The sequence below is a fragment of the Argopecten irradians genome, chromosome 1 (assembly GCF_041381155.1).
Source record: "Argopecten irradians isolate NY chromosome 1, Ai_NY, whole genome shotgun sequence".
Taxonomy (NCBI): domain Eukaryota; kingdom Metazoa; phylum Mollusca; class Bivalvia; order Pectinida; family Pectinidae; genus Argopecten; species Argopecten irradians.
Window position 1 is genome coordinate 46,381,276 of NC_091134.1, and position 19,764 is coordinate 46,401,039.

General features: G+C 38.3%; 2 protein-coding genes across 2 annotated transcripts; one reads left to right on the top strand and one right to left on the bottom strand.

Annotated features, from left to right (window-relative positions):
* Window positions 1-9,532: 9,532 nt before the first annotated feature.
* Window positions 9,533-10,510, bottom strand: LOC138310645 (apolipoprotein L1-like). Its single transcript, XM_069251932.1, has one exon. It carries the CDS (start codon window positions 10,435-10,437, stop codon window positions 9,781-9,783), a length of 657 nt encoding a protein of 218 aa, XP_069108033.1. The 5' UTR covers window positions 10,438-10,510; the 3' UTR covers window positions 9,533-9,780.
* A 4,822-nt stretch (window positions 10,511-15,332) lies between these two features.
* Window positions 15,333-19,462, top strand: LOC138328449 (uncharacterized). Its single transcript, XM_069275296.1, has 3 exons — window positions 15,333-15,359; window positions 18,006-18,947; window positions 19,064-19,462. Exons 1-3 carry the CDS (start codon window positions 15,333-15,335, stop codon window positions 19,460-19,462), a joined length of 1,368 nt encoding a protein of 455 aa, XP_069131397.1.
* Window positions 19,463-19,764: the final 302 nt, after the last annotated feature.

Here is a 19,764-nt window from a genome sequence, read left to right on the forward strand (position 1 = left end):
AGATATATTCACTAAAGCAAATTTCACACTGGTGCTTCATATCGATGTGTTCTCGTCGGCGTCCAGATTACAAAATGAGAGTTTTACAGTTTGTCCCTATATATATACCGTGTCAATTGCATTGTGGGTAAAAATAACTCGACCAATTATAATAACATTTAATATTTATAGTCCCTGTTAATGAGACGGAACACAAGTCAGGGACCCATCTTGTGCCCATCTGTACAACAATCTATAATGGACAATGTATATTTACAAATAGTCGAGAGTCATCTACCACCCGAATGATGGTACTCGAATGATCTGTGTATATGTACACCATTTCCCATCACACGATGTCTTGACATTAGACCTTTCTTGGGTAGTTTACTCTCCTGATATTCTCCAATGCCCGTATGCATAACTAGTGATGCCATCGGCATGCAAATATCGTTTGTCGTCGAATGGCGAAAGGCCTCTTTTGGTTAGAGATACATTAAAAAGTTGATGTTTATAATTTCTGATCTGGTTCATTTTTGACATTATGATTTTCTTTTGCAGAAGGCTTTCTTTGTAGTGCTCGAAACGGGTATGGTTTTCGATGACGTATTTTTTTATGCCTTTCGCTTTTTTCGATTCTACGTTTGTTTCTAACATTTTCCCATCTTTTTCTTTTTTACAATTGTAAGTGTAGGCATACATTTTCGCTTTTAATCCAACAAAAGCATGAATCGGGTTCCCAAAGGTTTCGTCCTTCATTTTCCCTAATACCTTTTTATTTTCCGTGCTGTAGAGAGGATGCGATGTGCAATATTCTGAGGTGTCAAACAAATGTTTGTCTTCCGACATATCTTGATAAATGTCCTCTGTCCTGATGACGTAGGCCAAACTGTCGGTATCGGTAAAGAGGAGACGTGCATTGCATCCATATTTTCGTTTCATATAATTATAATGAAAGTCATACATAAATGTTTTAGAGACATCGAGAATACTGAATCCCACGTATATAGGTCGGTTCAGATATAGTTTTGATTTTAGCATGTGGACACCAACCAAATCCTCCGAAAAGATCCTAAACTCGTGGAAAGTTGGTTTACATGTTAATTTCATGGCCTTCTTCTCGCTGTTGACGAGTTTGACATCCATTCTCTTCCTTAAATTTTCCATGGTCTTCCAAAAAACGCTATCATTAATCAGCTTATAGAAATCTTTCTCGAAGCTGTTTCGCGATTGCTTCCTTTTTTGGGTGTTGTAATCAATATAAGGCTTCAGCCAATGCGACTGTTTGAACGCTAATATTCTGTGAACATTTGTAAGCTTCATGCCAAGAGAAAGATATTGCTTTAGATTTCGATAATGTATGACATACTTCTCCTTGTTTTTGAGATTTGGTATGAGTTTTTCGGATGAATGATAATGATCTAAGCAGTCATGCTGATTTCCACAGTCTCCTAGATCCCGCCATAATGTTTTACTGTAGTTTGACAAATAATCCTTTCCTACAGTTATTCGTTCAGGAGCCAAGGGGTATTCATTGTGTATAACATGGAGATCTGTTGACTACTCGAGATTTGCTTCTAATATGTATCCCTCACTTGCGTCATCCGGAACTGTCGTGACATCAAGCTTGTCTTTGTCGGTATCACTCAGCCAGGAAAAGTCATGAGTGGGTAGGGATTGAGACATGGCCCATCCATACAAATTGTTTGCATCTAAGTAGGTGATGTATTCTTTTGGTTTCAATGGATCATAACCTGGTACGTATGGGTTGTTTGCCTCTGCAAACCGATGACTGATCATGGATATACCCCCTCGCAAGCCTTTTTCGATAAACAGATGTTGATCGATGTCTGTGAGTAGCTCTAATTGAACTCCCGTCATTTTCAATGCTGCTTGCCACGCTAACCCAGGGGCGGTGTAAAAGTGAGCTGCATCGAGCCCGTATGACTCCAGACATAGATTCCTAAAGTTCTCAAACACATCGGCGAGCCCGAGCACATCAGTTAGCACGTAGAGATCCGAGTATTCTCCAAGATTGTTTATTCTAAATGTTTCCCATACTCGAGGGCGTGTTCATACTTTTCATCAGATATGTCTTCTCCAGTCAGACTGCTCCGGAATGCTTCTTTTGGAGGTAGACTGGCTTCCTGAAACCTATGCGGACCATCGAAATAGTCATAGGGATACACCTGTTTTTTGTAGGAGAAGTTCTATATCCTCTTCACCAAAATGCTGTGTCATGTGTTCAAACTTTTCTTTACCGTCTGCGGATAAATTCACGATGAGTTTTTCCAGTGATGTCCCCATAAACTGAAAACTGTCTATGAAGTCCATACAGCCAATGGAGAACGAAATGTATTTCTCCATATTATTGGGTATACATTTGATCTCTTTAACACACACCTTTCCAATGGCCTGCATGATTAGATGGGAATCGTAACCGCGTAAATTGTGAAATACAACCGGAATGCGTCCCGTGAACTTAAAGTTGATGTTGCACTCGTTGTGAGCAGCTCCCCTAAATTTACCGGTCACGTGACAATGGTCCCTTACTCTGTCCTCACCTAACTCTTTTCCACAAATGTGACAGTTAGTTGCTTCATTGAAGGCTTGCCAGTCAGTCCCCGTCATATCCATTGGCTCGACGTGTTTGAACCTTTGCTCTATTTCTTCCTGTTCTTTTAGCATGCACTCAACAAACCTTTCCGTGACATCTGGTCCTCTGTAGACCACGGGTTCCTTTGATGTTTCTTGTATGAGCCCTACGACGTTATAGGCGAAGCTGGATGGTACATGATGTGTGGTTTTCTCCGTGTGCGATTTGTCTGGGTCGACATCACATCTCTTTATGGGCACCTGGAATGACTCGAAATCTGCATATATAATGTAAGGTACCTTAAGCTGCTTTCTCACATCCTTATAGAACAGCCACTTGTCCTCTTCTGTTGGTAGTTTTATTTTTTGAGTGCCATGCTCTCGACAGTAGGATATGTGATCTTCTAAAATTCTTTGTTTTGTAAATCCTTGCAAACAGTAGATACAGAAAAAGTGACGGTGACTGTCACTCTTTTGATTGTTTAACAGACGATTCAGATCTTTAATCCAACAAAAATGTGACTTTCGTCCATCTGATATCAACAATAAATCGACGTGTCTCTCAAACCTTTGCTTTGTCACGTGGATCGGGAAAAGCGAACCTTTTTCGTATCCTAATACGCTGATGCTGATTTTGTTCAGTGTTTCAAACTTGGTGATGTCGGCTACTTTGACGGGAAAAGTTATGCCTGTGAAATCGAGTTCATTCTGATGGATACTGTATTTACTGACTCGCTGGGAATTTCTCTTGGCCGGGTGTAATGCAGCAAGCACTGACCACATAAAACATTTCTTGTCTTTGTTTTGAACGTTGATGATGGCATGCTTTGATCTCAGCTTGATCGGTAGAGGGATGTAGCTAGAGCCTTTAAGAGGTTTATAGCGGGCAAAGTGTATCTGAATTTGAATCACCTTGTCCAATGTCCAATTACTTCCCTGACGTTGGTATTCGATGAAGGAACTTTGCATCTTTCGGATAGATTCCTTCATACCTTCATCTATATCTAATGGATTTAAAGTTATTTGACACTTTCCACGGAAATGTGGTGTGACGCGCTCCACTGTTTCTCCTTTCGGTTTTGACAGCTGGACTTGTATAGATAAGTACCACTTGACACCTCCACCGACAACAGCTTGCTCTATTATCTTCTTAATGGGGTCGTTTTGTTGTTGTATAAAAGTAGTTGTGTCTAATTTAGCTTGACTCTCGGCAGGAATGGCTACTACTTTAAAGGTTCCCCCGAGCGCTTCTTCGGAGCATGCATCATTCTGTTGGCTATCATCAGCTTGCTTTACAGCAGCCTCGGGGACTAAAGGTGTGTTGTTCTCCTTGTTGTCCTGCCCGCCTATTTGGTTTGACATGTGACTTTCCAAATGCTTGCGGTACTTGTCATTTCTCCAAAATGATTTTCCACAACAGGTATGCAGAGGTTCACCGTGTATCTTCTTATGTCTTGTGAGTCTATCTTTTCGCCCAAAGTCTTTATCGCACACGTTACATTTCCATTTCTTATCTCCATGTTCGGCCATATGTCTGGTAAGAGTTTTTTTGTGTTCAAAAGATTTGTTACAGTAAGCGCAAGACCATTTCCCCTTCTTAGCCGGAATATTAACGTGATCCATAGCTTTCCTTTTCTCCATAGTTTCTACAATAACAAAATATGCCGATAAGCTCCCTACGATGTATCCTGAATGAATGATGTTTGAAAATTACAAGCCCGTACATTTATATCCTACAAATCAATGACGTCATCCCCTCAATTTGATTGGTTAATATTTTTCAGATACTATTAGTATTAGTAGATTTTTTAAGCTTACAGACGTGTTTAAACGACTGATTAAAGGACCGGAGTCCTATGACGTTCTTGCGAAGAACACAGACTACTGTCACCAGTAACTGGCATCACCCAATGGGTCCACATGAATTATTGGTCGGAAAGAGCTTCCTGGATATCGCGGGGACATGTCACATTATAGCGCCCTCTTTCCGTTGTGGACTTGTGACATCGCCCTAATCCAGTACACCTAATTCATGCGTGACAAACACCTCAGTTGTTCTAATAACTTAATATCGAATTATAATTATATGTTTGATTAATTCCTTCTATGAGTATAATTGTGTCTGATTAAAGGACCGGAGTCCTATGGCGTTCGTGCGAAGAACACAAGCTCCTGTCACCAGTAACTGGCATCACCCGAAGGGTCCACATGAATTTTTTAGTCGGAAAGAGCTTCCTGGATATCGCGGGGACATGTCACATTATAGCGCCCTCTTTCCGTTGTGGACTTGTGACATCGCCCTAATCCAGTACACCTAATTCATGCGTAACAGACTTTGTTAGTAATTGTGCCGAAACTTTTTCCTCAGCTGTATATATTCCAAGGGTTCTGATGCTTCTCGTTCCTGGGTTAGCTAGGCTGTGAATGCTTAAAACCGTCTAGACCGCTACGCTACAGGGGCCGGATATTGACTAGGCTATTTAATTTTCTATGTATATGATAATAGTGTGAGCGGAATTTAATACGTTTAAGGTTTGTTATTAAAAACATTTATCCTCGACTATGTTAAGATTATACCTAAATACGTTTTACACAATGACTACATTTCGAGTAATAACGTATAACTATATACGAGGAAATGTACCGATTTACCGGCACATATACTTAATGTTTACGTGTATATAACTAAACCACTGAACATTGTTGTATGTGAACACAAAGAACTTTTAGTTCGTGGTAACTTTTAAAACAACTTCCTATAGTTTTTTTTTATAATTTTACACGTTATCAAATCACATCTATATATTCATATGGAACTGGTCAACAGTGTCACTATTTCGAAACGTGATGCAATCGTATTCGCTAGAGCTAATCGTTGTACATGTAGTATGTAGTTATATATATAGATATGTAATCGTGTTGAGTAAATAAAGCCATTGTTGCAGTGTTTCTCTATTTTATATTTATAATTTAGGGATGTTCATCTTCAATCGTTTTTGCTATGTTATTTATGTTTGCCAACTCTGTGTTACTATAGTAAACAATAAACATCTTATTCAATATATACATGTATCATGGAAATATAATATTCCTGAAGGTTTGACGAAACACGAATAGCATAGTTAATGAGTGATCATAATCGAAATTTACAAGGTAGTGTGTGACCTGGTTTAGTAGCCATTCTCGGCGTTGTTTACACAACAGGTTGAAACTTGTTTGACTATTTCTAAACGTGATGCAATCGTTGCCGTTATCAATAGATGGATTACCCCATGACGATATAAATAGATGGGAAAACCCATATCGATTAGAACCCCCCTCTTCCCATGACGTCATCGATCGGTACCCCCCTCTTGAAGGGGGGTGCCATAGGGAGGTGCCAGGTGGTGGTAAGGATTATATAGGAGGTGCACTGGGTGACCCTGTGCCAAAACCGGTACTTTTGTACTACTTCATGTAAAGGCTTTAACCAGTGATATTTTGCAAGCCTATAACTCATTACTGTGCTGCAATTGAACAAAACTAACTTCATTAATTGTTGGTATGTACCCTGGCTAACTGTCAGTCTTACTGTGGATATGTAATTTGTGTAGCTGCTTGTAAATTTCAGTAAAATAAGAGAAAAATGTATATTTCTGGAGAAGACATAGAACTCGTGTAAATTGCATAAATGGCACCAAATAAACATGCTATCGTGTTCAGTAGTGACTATACCAGGTACTCCAACAGTTTGTTTGGCAAAATCGGACCAGCGAATAGCGCAGGAGCCGAGTTTAACGGACTAGAAATTAACCAATTTTACACAATTTTTTTCTCTCTTGGAAATTAGACATCCAAAAGCGGAAGTGCATTTTATTTTATTGAGATATGATTTAAAACATTATTTTGTCTTCCCCAAATTACTGGACTTTTGTAATATATCATACAGTTATCGTCTTAAAATATAACTACATGTATTTAATAGCACATTAGTAGTACAACTAAAATTCCGATCGTAAAATTGGTGTTATTGAGTTGCCAATCTTTCTAATACCGCTACATATATGTTTCTACTTTAATTAAAAAAATACTATCGGTATTTTGATTTGTTCGCGGTTTGTTTTTTCAACGGCAAAATAGGCCGCCAGACCCCCCCCCCCCAAAAAAAAAAAAAAAAAAAAATCAATTAAATAAATCAAAATCGGGTTTGATAGTACTTGAGTTTTGCTGTTTTAATGGAATGAGATTTCTTCACTAATGTCTGAAAAAGGTATAAAAAAGAAAGTCTTCTCAATATCTCTAATATGCATGTTTTAATAAGATACTTTGGTATAAAAAATTACATGATGAGTCAAGTATTCAGTAAATATTTACTAATATCAACACACACATATCACACACATAACATTTTCTTTCTTTTTCTTTCCGAGTGCACCTTTATAATCCTTAAAAACCTCCATGTTTATAAAACCAATTTTTGATTCTGAATTTTTTCCCAATTTTCTCAGGTTTTTCAATCTACACGTATTGTAACGTGTAATAAGATAAGCTATAATTGTTGGTTTGATATCAAAATCGAATACACGCGTATTAAATAAATAATTTTGCATAATATATCAGATAAACATAAAAAACGACTCATTTTAGTAAAAATGTAAAAATATATAATTTATATAATATATAATATTCATTTAACATAATATATTGACATAATAGCTGTCAAAGAATTGAAAGAAAGGATAGGAACTTTTAATGCAGCCAATAAAATTACGAGGAAGAAATACGCAATTTGTTACTTTGTCGCGGATGAATATGATTAAACAAATTAGATTAAATAATGAGACATTATTCACAGCAATACCGTTTCTTAAGAGCTTGTTAAACATATTGATTTATAGCACATATTTAACAGTAATAATTCAATATATCTGCAAATATACATGTATATACAAGTGTTCATTAATTTGGGATAAATTCTTTTCCGCAAGGTTTTTGAAAATGTAGAACCTAGCATTTATTATTTTAATTTGCACAAAGATAATTAATCTATTCCCATTAAACCTCAATGCCATTAATGTTAAAATAAACACATAAAACCAATATATTGAACCAACATTTATAATTCGAAGTAAAGAATTGATTAAGGATGTCTTTATAGTTCATATGGTTGTAGTTTTGAATAATGTATGTCACCAAATAATCAGTAGTAATGGAGAAGTAAGCAATGGAAAATGAATATGTACCTTGATATCAGACGTGTTACACGTGTTGACGTGTCGGGAAATATAAACACACAAAAAACCTAATGTGGTCAAATCACTACCATCACTTTAAAAGTCCGTATAGGACGGTAAGGAAATCCATATACACATTTGTTCTTTTTAAGTCTCCCATCACTTTAAAAGTCCGTATAGAACGGTTAGGAAATCGATATACACATTTGTTCTTTTTAAGTCTACCATCACTTTAAAAGTCCGTATAGAACGGTTAGGAAATCGATATACACATTTGTTCTTTTTAAGTCTCCCATCACTTTAAAAGTCCGTATAGAACGGTTAGGAAATCGATATACACATTTGTTCTTTTTAAGTCTCCCATCACTTTAAAAGTCCGTATAGGACGGTAAGGAAATCATATACACATTTGTTCTTTTTAAGTCTCCCATCACTTTAAAAGTCCGTATAGGACGGTAAGGACATCCATATACACATTTGTTCTTTAAGTCTTCCATCACTTTAAAAGTCCGTATAGGACGGTAAGGACATCCATATACACATTTGTTCTTTTTAAGTCTCCCATCACTTTAAAAGTCCGTATAGGACGGTAAGGAAATCCATATACCCATTTGTTCTTTAAGTCTCCCATCACTTTAAAAGTCCGTATAGGACGGTAAGGAAATCATATACACATTTGTTCTTTTTAAGTCTCCCATCACTTTAAAAGTCCGTATAGGACGGTAAGGAAATCATATACACATTTGTTCTTTTTAAGTCTCCCATCACTTTAAAAGTCCGTATAGGACGGTAAGGAAATCCATATACCCATTTGTTCTTTAAGTCTCCCATCACTTTAAAAGTCCGTATAGGACGGTAAGGAAATCATATACACATTTGTTCTTTTTAAGTCTCCCATCACTTTAAAAGTCCGTATAGGACGGTAAGGAAATCATATACACATTTGTTCTTTTTAAGTCTCCCATCACTTTAAAAGTCCGTATAGGACGGTAAGGAAATCATATACACATTTGTTCTTTTTAAGTCTCCCATCACTTTAAAAGTCCGTATAGGACGGTAAGGAAATCCATATACCCATTTGTTCTTTAAGTCTCCCATCACTTTAAAAGTCCGTATAGGACGGTAAGGAAATCCATATACACATTTGTTCTTTAAGTCTTCCATCACTTTAAAAGTCCGTATAGGACGGTAAGGAAATCCATATACACATTTGTTCTTTAAGTCTTCCATCACTTTAAAAGTCCGTATAGGACGGTAAGGAAATCCATATACACATTTGTTCTTTAAGTCTTCCATCACTTTAAAAGTCCGTATAGGACGGTAAGGAAATCCATATACACATTTGTTCTTTAAGTCTTCCATCACTTTAAAAGTCCGTATAGGACGGTAAGGAAATCATATACACATTTGTTCTTTTTAAGTCTCCCATCACTTTAAAAGTCCGTTTAGGACGGTAAGGTAATCCATATACACATTTGTTCTTTAAGTCTACCATCACTTTAAAAGTCCGTATAGGACGGTAAGGAAATCCATATACACATTTGTTCTTTAAGTCTTCCATCACTTTAAAAGTCCGTATAGGACGGTAAGGAAATCCATATACACATTTGTTCTTTAAGTCTTCCATCACTTTAAAAGTCCGTATAGGACGGTAAGGAAATCCATATACACATTTGTTCTTTAAGTCTTCCATCACTTTAAAAGTCCGTTTAGGACGGTAAGGTAATCCATATACACATTTGTTCTTTAAGTCTTCCATCACTTTAAAAGTCCGTATAGGACGGTAAGGAAATCATATACACATTTGTTCTTTAAGTCTTCCGTTATTAAATCATGTCTTATTCCTTTCCTCCTATCGATTGCTTAGATCATTAATTGACTTATCAAATGTCGTAAAGGAAGTGTTGATGAAAACTAAACATTGCTTAATCACAAAAGAAATCAAAAGTTCTTTTGGTAGGGCATGGGAATCCACATAGCTTTCCTCAGGCCTTTATATTTTTAAATAAAATGTCTCATTTATTTCCTTCTCCAAATCTTCCGCGACCTTTCGTACTTCAGCGGCTGCTTTGTTTGTTGATCCCTTATGTAACTTAATGGAAGTGTTCACGAGTATATATATATCTACCGGTAACAGTAATACATCAAATGCAAAAACAACATTACTCGCCACCTTGGATACGGGTCGAGCTCTTTCTCTCACCGCAATCCTGTTAGCTTTACCTCGAGTAATGCCCACTTCTCCCAAACCGTATTTCATTGTCTCGGATACATTTATCCTTGTCTTATTCATTTGTCCAGATATCTTTCTATCATTTTCCAAACATTGTTTGACTTGTTTCAGTAAATTCTTCTCGTGAAAATGTTTACCAACTGATGCTCCTAACGAGGTTATTCCACCGCTCCCGCCGATCGCGGTAAATACGATACCGGGAATTATGCTGATCCCGGCTGTGGCGAATGCTAATCCAAAGCAGACGATGGCTCCGACTCCTGATACTATTGATGCTGATGTTCCTGCGGCTTGTGAGATATTAGCCCTTTTTTCCATTTGGTCAAGCTCATCAGCAAGTTGGCGTAACTTTGTGACAGTTTCAGTTCTAACCTTCCTCCATTTTTCTAGTTTGATCTTCAGATCTTCAGAAGCCATTTTGAATTTGTTGATACAACAATCTTAACAACTTGTCCTCTAAAACATTGACTGGGTATAACGTATTTTGATTCCAAACAGTCAGCCGGAGTTTTGTTCTCGTATACAATAGTACTGGATTTTCTAATACAATGACGTAAACAGATATGCAAATGCCAATTACTGCGAAATCACCAAGATTAGGCCATATAAGGCACATTGACTGCAAGTAAATCGTGCACAGTGACCCAGCATTGCTATACAATATAGATCATGTACATGGTGATGAATAGGTATTATTGTCCTTGTAATTAATTCGATGATATGATGATATAATTGGATGCGTTATAATAATCAAATCAGGTTGTTTAAAGTATTATACCATATTTTTTTTGACTATTTGGGACTCTCTAATCTGATGTTAATTAAAGTTCAGGGTTAAGAATTCATTCCTTAACAGCAATCAGCTTTATGTATTTTTGGTTTGATTTAATGTCTTAATGGATATTTCTTTAGATATTGTTCTCTTACTTCCAGTTGCTATATGTTTTATTGTATATTCTTAACCTTATCACACAATGTACATGGGATATAGTCTGGAGCCTTAATTTAGTAACATTAGTTCACGCACCTAGAATAGAAATGCTATTTGACAAAACATTATATAGGAAACCTTGCAGCATTATATCTTTTATTTGTGACCCAGTTTCCTTTTTTTCCTTCGGGTCAGAAGACCTATAGTCGTCATGTTTCGTCCGTCGTCGTCCGCCGTCCGCCGTGCGTTAACGTTTCATATTTTGAACTTCTCAAGTTCTACCGGTGCGATTTAGCTGAAACTTACATGAAATGACCATGACATGGTCCTGACAAAATGTTGTTACATCTCTGGTTGATCCCAAATCGAAGATGGCTACCATGACACTATATCTTATTAATTTCCTATATGATTATTGCCAAGGTAGCCAGATGACTAGAATGAAAAGAAGCGTTACAACAGGGTGTGCCTTGACAACATACACTAGATAGAGTCATATTTGGCAAATTCTGATTTCTTTACCTTATATCCATAGAATACAAAAGAAGATACTGTGATGCACCATTGTCCTTTTCACTGAACACTTCAGAGCAGAGAAGTAAATGCCTAACATCTATGGTGATCTCTATTCAACAACGAAGAATGCTTATAGGCCATGAGCTAGGATGGTCCCACATGCACCCCCAACCTCCGAACCAATATTTTTGTTAACCCTCATGACCCACTGATCACAAATCAAATTGTTAACATTGCATAAGTTGGGATGAACTTCAGGTTATGACGTCATTAAGATGGCCGCCATCTCGAATTTCACTAAAAAATGAAAAATAGTCACAACATTGACATTTTCAACTGAGGTAGACAAATAAGGTCTCAAAATGACCACAAAAGAACAACAAATACTTATCAGGACCAAATAATCCAATAGATGTAGTGATTTTCTCGCAGGAAATGAAACAAGAGATCCCAAAGGGATCTTGGCGCCCACCAAAGAATTATCTGTTTGACAATGGAACGAGGAATCTTTTCCTGCTTTTTAAACTTTATAAACATACTACATATAAAATTTCAGACAGATCGCTTAAGTACTTTCTAAGAAATAGCTGTAACAAACTTCAACAATGAAATCCAAGATGGCGGCCGGTTGGCCATATCGTTCATATCGTTGAAAGATCAATCCCAAAAGGCATTATGCACAACTAGGGCCCTAGGGGAACCTACATATGAAATTTGGGACAAATCCATTCAGTACTTTTTGGGAAATAGCGATAACAAACTTTAACTATCAAAATACAAGATGGCTGCCTGGCGGCGGTCTTGTTGACCGATTGGTCACAAAATGCAATATGCACAACTAGGACCATAGGGGGACCTACATATGACATTTGAGAATGATTCCTTCAGTTCTTTCTGAGAAATAAAGGTAACAAACTTTAACTATCAAAATCCAAGATGGCTGCCTGGTGGCCATCCATCTTGTTGACCGATCAGTCCCAAAAGGCATTATGCACAACTAGAGCCCTAGGGAAACCTACATATGAAATTTGAGACAGATATCATTTAGTTCTTTTTGAGAAATAGCTATAACAAACTTTAACAATCAAAATCCAAGATGGCTGCCTGGCGGCCATCTTGTTGACTGATCGGTCACAAAATGCAACAGGCACAACTAGGACTGTAGGGGAACCTACATATGAAAGGACTAGATATGGTAATGGATCTTTTTGACCCCTAAATCTACCAAATTTTAAATTAAGTATTTAGAAATTAAGTTGCTGCGTTTGAAATATTGAAAACGCCCATGTTAAAAACTTAATGATATTTTTGTTGACAGATAGTAGGTTTTTGCAATATAACCATAGTAACTTTGCATAAATTATGCAAATTTGAAAATTTGGTCAATTTTGGCATATGTTTTGTTAGCTTTTCTTTTAAAAACAACAAAGCATAACCTAGAACAAACTTTACATTTTAAGGGAATGAGCAGACACGAACAATAAATCATTTTGAGAAATATAAAGTTTGTTCTAGAATGCGCTCTATGTTAACTAGATGAAAAAGTGCATAAAAAGGGCCAATTTTGATGAAATTTTCACATTTTGCATAATTTATGTATAATAAAAATGGTTGCCATGGCAACTAGAACTGCTATATCACCTAATAACACTATCAAATATGTCAGGTATGTAGTTAATATTCAAAATGCAAGATTCACATCTTAAAATAACAGACCTTGAAAAATAGCGGATTTGGGGGCCAAAAAAGACCCTTACCAAACCTAGTCCTTTGAGAATGATCCCCTCAGTACTTTCTGAGAAATAAAGGTAACAAACTTTAACAATCAAAATCCAAGATGGCGGCCGGTCGGCCATCTTGTTGACGGATCAGTCCCAAAATGCAATATGCACAACTAGGGCCCTAGGGGAATCTTCATATGAAATTTGAATAAGATCCCTTCAGTACTTTCTGATAAATAGCGGTAACAAACTTTAACTACCAAAATCCAAGATGGCTGCCTGGCGGCCATCTTGTTGACCGATTGATTCCAAAGTGCAATATGCATAACTAGGGCCCTAGGGCAACCTACATATGAAATTTGAAAAAGATCCCTTTAGCACTTTCTGAGATATAGCGGTAACAAGAATTGTTAACGGTCGGACGGACGGAAGGACAGACGACCGGACTGACGGACGGACGGACCACGGACGAAAGGCGATTTGAAAAGCCCACCATCATCTATGGTGGGCTAAAAAATGGATTTAAAGCTCAAAACTGGAATTTTTTAGCAATTTTTTCTGTAGTTGGCTTGACGCAGTAAAAATGTTTTCAAACAACAAACTAATATTTCTAATCAGTTTTTTAACACTTATCAATCAGTTTAAAAAACAACAAAAACCAATGTTATCATTTTATAAGTTCCGATTATGACGTCATCAAAATGGCCGAAGCCGTTGAACTTACGGTATTCGTGTCCTCTTGTGATAGTGATAACTATCCTACGTTTAGAGTTATCTGACTGGAGCATACTAAACAATAGCTGCAAATCGAGTAGCTGTAGACGACGGATGAAGGATTTCTGACAGAAATTCGCCCTGTCGGGAACGAAGTGGAGATTCGTTCTAACTTTTAGAAGATGGCAAACAGTCCCCAAATCCGATTACATTACACTGACAGTTAAATGGGCAATTCTGTTGCCATATTACTTTTGTTCTGAGCGTTCAAAAGGACTTTTGATGACTACTAGCGGTTAATCCTTCTCTTCTCTACATTTTTTTGTAAAAGTATACCAGATAGGGTCACAACGGACTTTTGTTTACTTTGTACGAAAATCTAAAAAGGTTGGTTTGTGTCTAGTGCCAGGATTATGTATCTGTAAAATGTTATTTCGGTTTTACCATCAAACGTACATTTATATAATACCATCCATACCACCAATAATATATTTTACTTCCATGACTACAAGTAGTTATAGATTTGTACAAATATATTTGTTATCAGTAAAGTCGATAGGATTCTTTATCTTAACAATTTCATAATACTTATTTATATCAGTTTTATAACAGGGCCTATACCGGGCCATTTGCTGCTAGCGTGGCATGCCCTATACAATACAAATAATTAGACGAATGGGGAACAGATAATACTCAAAACGCATACTGTATAAAATGTTTGATGTGTAGTAACTTTCGTTGTTTGGTTGTTGCTATGAAACCAAAAACAACAATTTTTTTTTATTATTGTCATGCTCCATTGGACATGGATATTTCTATAACCTAATGATACCAATGCAAGGTTCCTTACAACGAAAGTTAACATTAATATTTCATATATTACAAGGTCTACTTTTATCAACTTTCCTTAACATGAAGAGATTCATTAACTTTAAATTTTCAAAATGAAAGCATTACAGAAGTTAGGTGGGGGTGGGGGGAGGGGGGAATAAGAACAAAAACAGACTGAACAGAAAAGTCTAATTTACTTATAATTAAAACTATAACAGTGAAGATTAACAATTCGGAAAGATGTGATTTTCAAAGATTAATGACAAAATCTATGATTTTGAATGAATTACATAACAAAGCAATATTTGATGTAAGAGAATTTTAACCATTTTATCATTGTTTGTGTATCGCTTATTTAGTCACTGTCCGACTCCAGTTCTTCCGAAAACTCGTCTTTTTCTTCCTCCAATTGTTCTGCTATCTCCCGTATTTCAGTAGCAGCAGCATGGGTCGACCCGTTATGTGCTTTCATGGAAGTACTCACGCGATCAAAAATGTCCATTGGTAAAAGTAAAATGTCAATGGCAACAACAATCCTAGCTGCTACCTTTGATACGGCACGAGTTGTTGCCTTGGCCCCTATGCCAGCAGTATCAGCCATGTCGGATCCGATGCGTACACCACGGGTAAGAACACTGCTTGCTCTTATGACTTTTTCAGCTACAGGTGTCTTGTTCGGTTCAGGTTCTTAGATAGATATATATCTATCGTCATCCAGACACTTTTGCACTTGTTCCATTAAAGTGAATAGTCGGGCAAAGAAAACCAGTCTAAATGCGTTTATTGGCCTTCCTAAAGTTCTCACATATTAATACGACGGTCAAGTTCTGCTTAGTTTCCCAGTTCTGACCATTAAAGTAAAGAAAAGTTGAAAGCATTGAAAGCGAGGCTGCGTGGAAATGTAACCACGGACATAGTGATCCGGGAGGACGTTTTAGAATTTCCATACTTTCAATTAATTTCTTCGTACGCAGACAGATTTTGACGAGAGATTTTATTTTTCCATTTCATAAGAAATTATACTGGATACATTCACACCATTTTTACCGACTTAAGCCATCCTTGCCCGACTGTTCACTTTAAATCCTTTTCGTGGAAATGTTTACCGATTGTAGCTCCTAGCGAGGTTAGCCCACCTCCTCCACCAACAGACGCTAATACAATTCGTGAATTCTCGTCATCCTAAATAGCCTCACTGACGACAAAGAAGTTGTGGACATTCACTAATTAAAAGTATTGTGTATAACACAAATTTCTTATTATCGTCGCTATTGCTAAACCGCTTTTCAAACAGAGACAATAATATGACATTTCAGCGGATATAAAGTATTCTCAGATGAGATGAGATAAAAGATATGTTTTACACGTATCTTAGTAAGACTATTTAGATTCGACATAGGTTACATACAGTGATAACATATTAGACATAAGGACATAAGTTATATAATCCCGGGTGTATTCCTATCTGAATTTCTGATATAACTTTAGATAAAGTCAGCTATAAAAGTGATTAACTGTGCAAATCTTTGTCGGATGCAGAGATGGGGACCCTTAACTTGTAACGTTATTTAATATACATAATGTCCTTACCAAAATCAGAACCAATATTGATGCACCACATAGTGTCTCTGCCAGAACATTATAAAAATATGTGTAAAACGTAATGTTGTAGACGCCTGAAGTCAAGGTAATTTAGAATCCTTTGACTTATTTTAGATCCAGGTACTGGCGTACCAGGGTCCAGCTAATTAAAAATTATCCATAAGAAAACATTACAGAAGTCAAGGAAAGTTCTTTAACTGAGTTAAGGAGTTTATCATTAACGTCTGTAATGCTTTTCTACAGATAATATTAGATCACTGAACATTTAAAGTTACATTGTAATGAATGTTCAGGAAACTAGTGGCCTAGGAAATCAGGAACTATGATTTCTGTAGCACACCTAAAGCCTATTCTTTCTACGTCTATTTGTATGACAGGTTATGGTGAGGAAGGAGGACTAAAGTGATCCTGGTCGTCAGCATCGGGAATGATTACAAATACATGTATATCAATAAATCAAGTAATTATATACATATGTTAAATTACTCCTCCTCTCTTTCTCTCTCGCTCTCTGTCTAAAATCTTGTAAATATGTAAAAATGTATATTTTTGCCATTTATGTAATCTTTGTCCATATAATCAATTATAACTATACAGGAAGAGGGCTTCATTTCAGTTGGAAAAACTGTGCCACTAAATACCATTGTATATAAAATTACACACAACAAAATATGTTAAAATCAAAGTGATCCTGACTACCATTGCCTGTATAGTAAATTCTTACGATAAACCTTAACCATCAATCCTGATCTAAATGTGGGCGTCTGATCATCTGACAGGCAGCATAACCACACAACCACCGCAACCCTGAATTTCTAACACCAGTGTAATGCGTACAGAGTATCGTTATAATGGAATTGCTTGATCAATACATACCTGTCCCTAATACCAAACGACAAAGGGACTACCGTTACTGAACACTGTTCTGGGAATTTAAAAAAGGATGAAAGCAATTGACATTTCTGAAAAAAGGGTATGAAATACACTCACTTTATGGCCTTTTCAGTTTATGAGATAGTGATACGATCTTACTTAATATACCTTTCTAGTAGTAAATTATGATAGGAAAGGTCATCACACCCGAGAAGCCTGCTACACCACATACAGATCTCCTTTTCCCAGAGGCCTGCTACACACCACCATACAGATCTCCTTTTCCCCAGAGGCCTGCTACACCACCATACAGAACTCCTTTTCCCCAGAGGCCTGCTACACCACCATACAGATCTCCTTTTCCCCAGAGGCCTGCTACACCACCATACAGATCTCCTTTTCACCAGAGGCCTGCTACACCATCATACAGATCTCCTTTCCCCTAGAGGCCTGCTACACCACCATACATATCTCCTTTTCCCCAGAGGCCTGCTACACCACCATACAGAACTCCTTTTCCTCAGAGGCCTGCTACACCACCATACAGATCTCCTTTTCCCCAGAGGCCTGCTACACCACCATACAGATCTCCTTTTCCCCAGAGGCCTGCTACACCACCATACAGATCTCCTTTTCCCCAGAGGCCTGCTACACCACCATACAGATCTCCTTTTCCCCAGAGGCCTGCCACACCACCATACAGATCTCCTTTTCCCCAGAGGCCTGCCACACCACCATACAGATCTCCTTTTCCCCAGAGGCCTGCTACACCACCATACAGATCTCCTTTTCCCCAGAGGCCTGCTACACCACTACAGATCTCCTTTTCCCCAGAGGCCTGCTACACCACCATACAGATCTCCTTTTCCCCAGAGGCCTGCTACACCACCATACAGATCTCCTTTTCCCCAGAGGCCTGCTACACCACCATACAGATCTCCTTTTCCCCAGAGGCCTGCTACACCACCATACAACATCTCCTTTTCCCCAGAGGCCTGCTACACACCACCATACAGATCTCCTTTTCCCCAGAGGACCCTAGCTTCCCACCATACAGAACTCCTTTTCCCCAGAGGCCTGCTACACCACCATACAGAACTCCTTTTCCCCCAGAGGCCTGCTACACCACCATACAGATCTCCTTTTCCCCAGTGGCCTGCTACACCACCATACAGAACTCCTTTTCCCCAGAGGCCTGCTACACCACCATACAGATCTCCTTTTCCCCAGAGGCCTGCTACACCACCATACAGAACTCCTTTTCCCCAGAGGCCTGCTACACCACCATACAGAACTCCTTTTCCCCAGAGGCCTGCTACACCACCATACAGATCTCCTTTTCCCCAGAGGCCTGCTACACCACCATACAGAACTCCTTTTCCCCAGAGGCCTGCTACACCACCATACAGAACTCCTTTTCCCCAGAGGCCTGCTACACCACCATACAGAACTCCTTTTCCCCAGAGGCCTGCTACACCACCATACAGATCTCCTTTTCCCCAGAGGCCTGCTACACCACCATACAGAACTCCTTTTCCCCAGAGGCCTGCTACACCACCATACAGATCTCCTTTTCCCCAGAGGCCTGCTACACCACCATACAGATCTCCTTTTCCCCAGAGGCCTGCTACACCACCATACAGATCTCCTTTTCCCCAGAGGCCTGCTACACCACCATACAGATCTTCTTTTCCCCAGAGGCCTGCTACACCACCATACAGAACTCCTTTTCCCCAGAGGCCTGCTACACCACCATACAGAACTCCTTTTCCCCAGAGGCCTGCTACACCACCATACAGATCTCCTTTTCCCCAGAGGCCTGCTACACCACCATACAGAATCTCCTTTTCCCCAGAGGCCTGCTACACCACCATACAGATCTCCTTTCCCCCAGGCCTTCACCACCATACAGATCTCCTTTTCCCCAGAGGCCTGCTACACCACCATACAGATCTCCTTTTCCCCAGAGGCCTGCTACACCACCATACAGATCTCCTTTTCCCCAGAGGCCTGCTACACCACCATACAGATCTCCTTTTCCCCAGAGGCCTGCTACACCACCATACAGAACTCCTTTTCCCCAGAGGCCTGCTACACCACCATACAGATCTCCTTTTCCCCAGAGGCCTGCTACACCACCATACAGATCTCCTTTTCCCCAGAGGCCTGCTACACCACCATACAGATCTCCTTTTCCCCAGAGGCCTGCTACACCACCATTAGCACTTGTGCTATTGACGTTTACGTCAAATAATCAAAATCTATTATTTATTGTTCTGTTTTAGTGTTAAACTTTTAAATGTAAACAATGTTCTTTTTATAGTGAACCCACAAGATATGAATAAGATTGCTAGCCCCAATTATGTATTTTAAGACAAAGTGCCGGAACAGTAATCTGGTTAAAGAATTCTACATTTTTTTTATGTTTCTTTGCACTAGGTATAATGAGAAACCAATAGCGAGAAACCATTGTCAAGCATTTGACGAAACATAACGGGGAACAGAAAGAGTATGTGTATAATTGAGGATATAGAAATTAGGGCGATTTTGGTGACC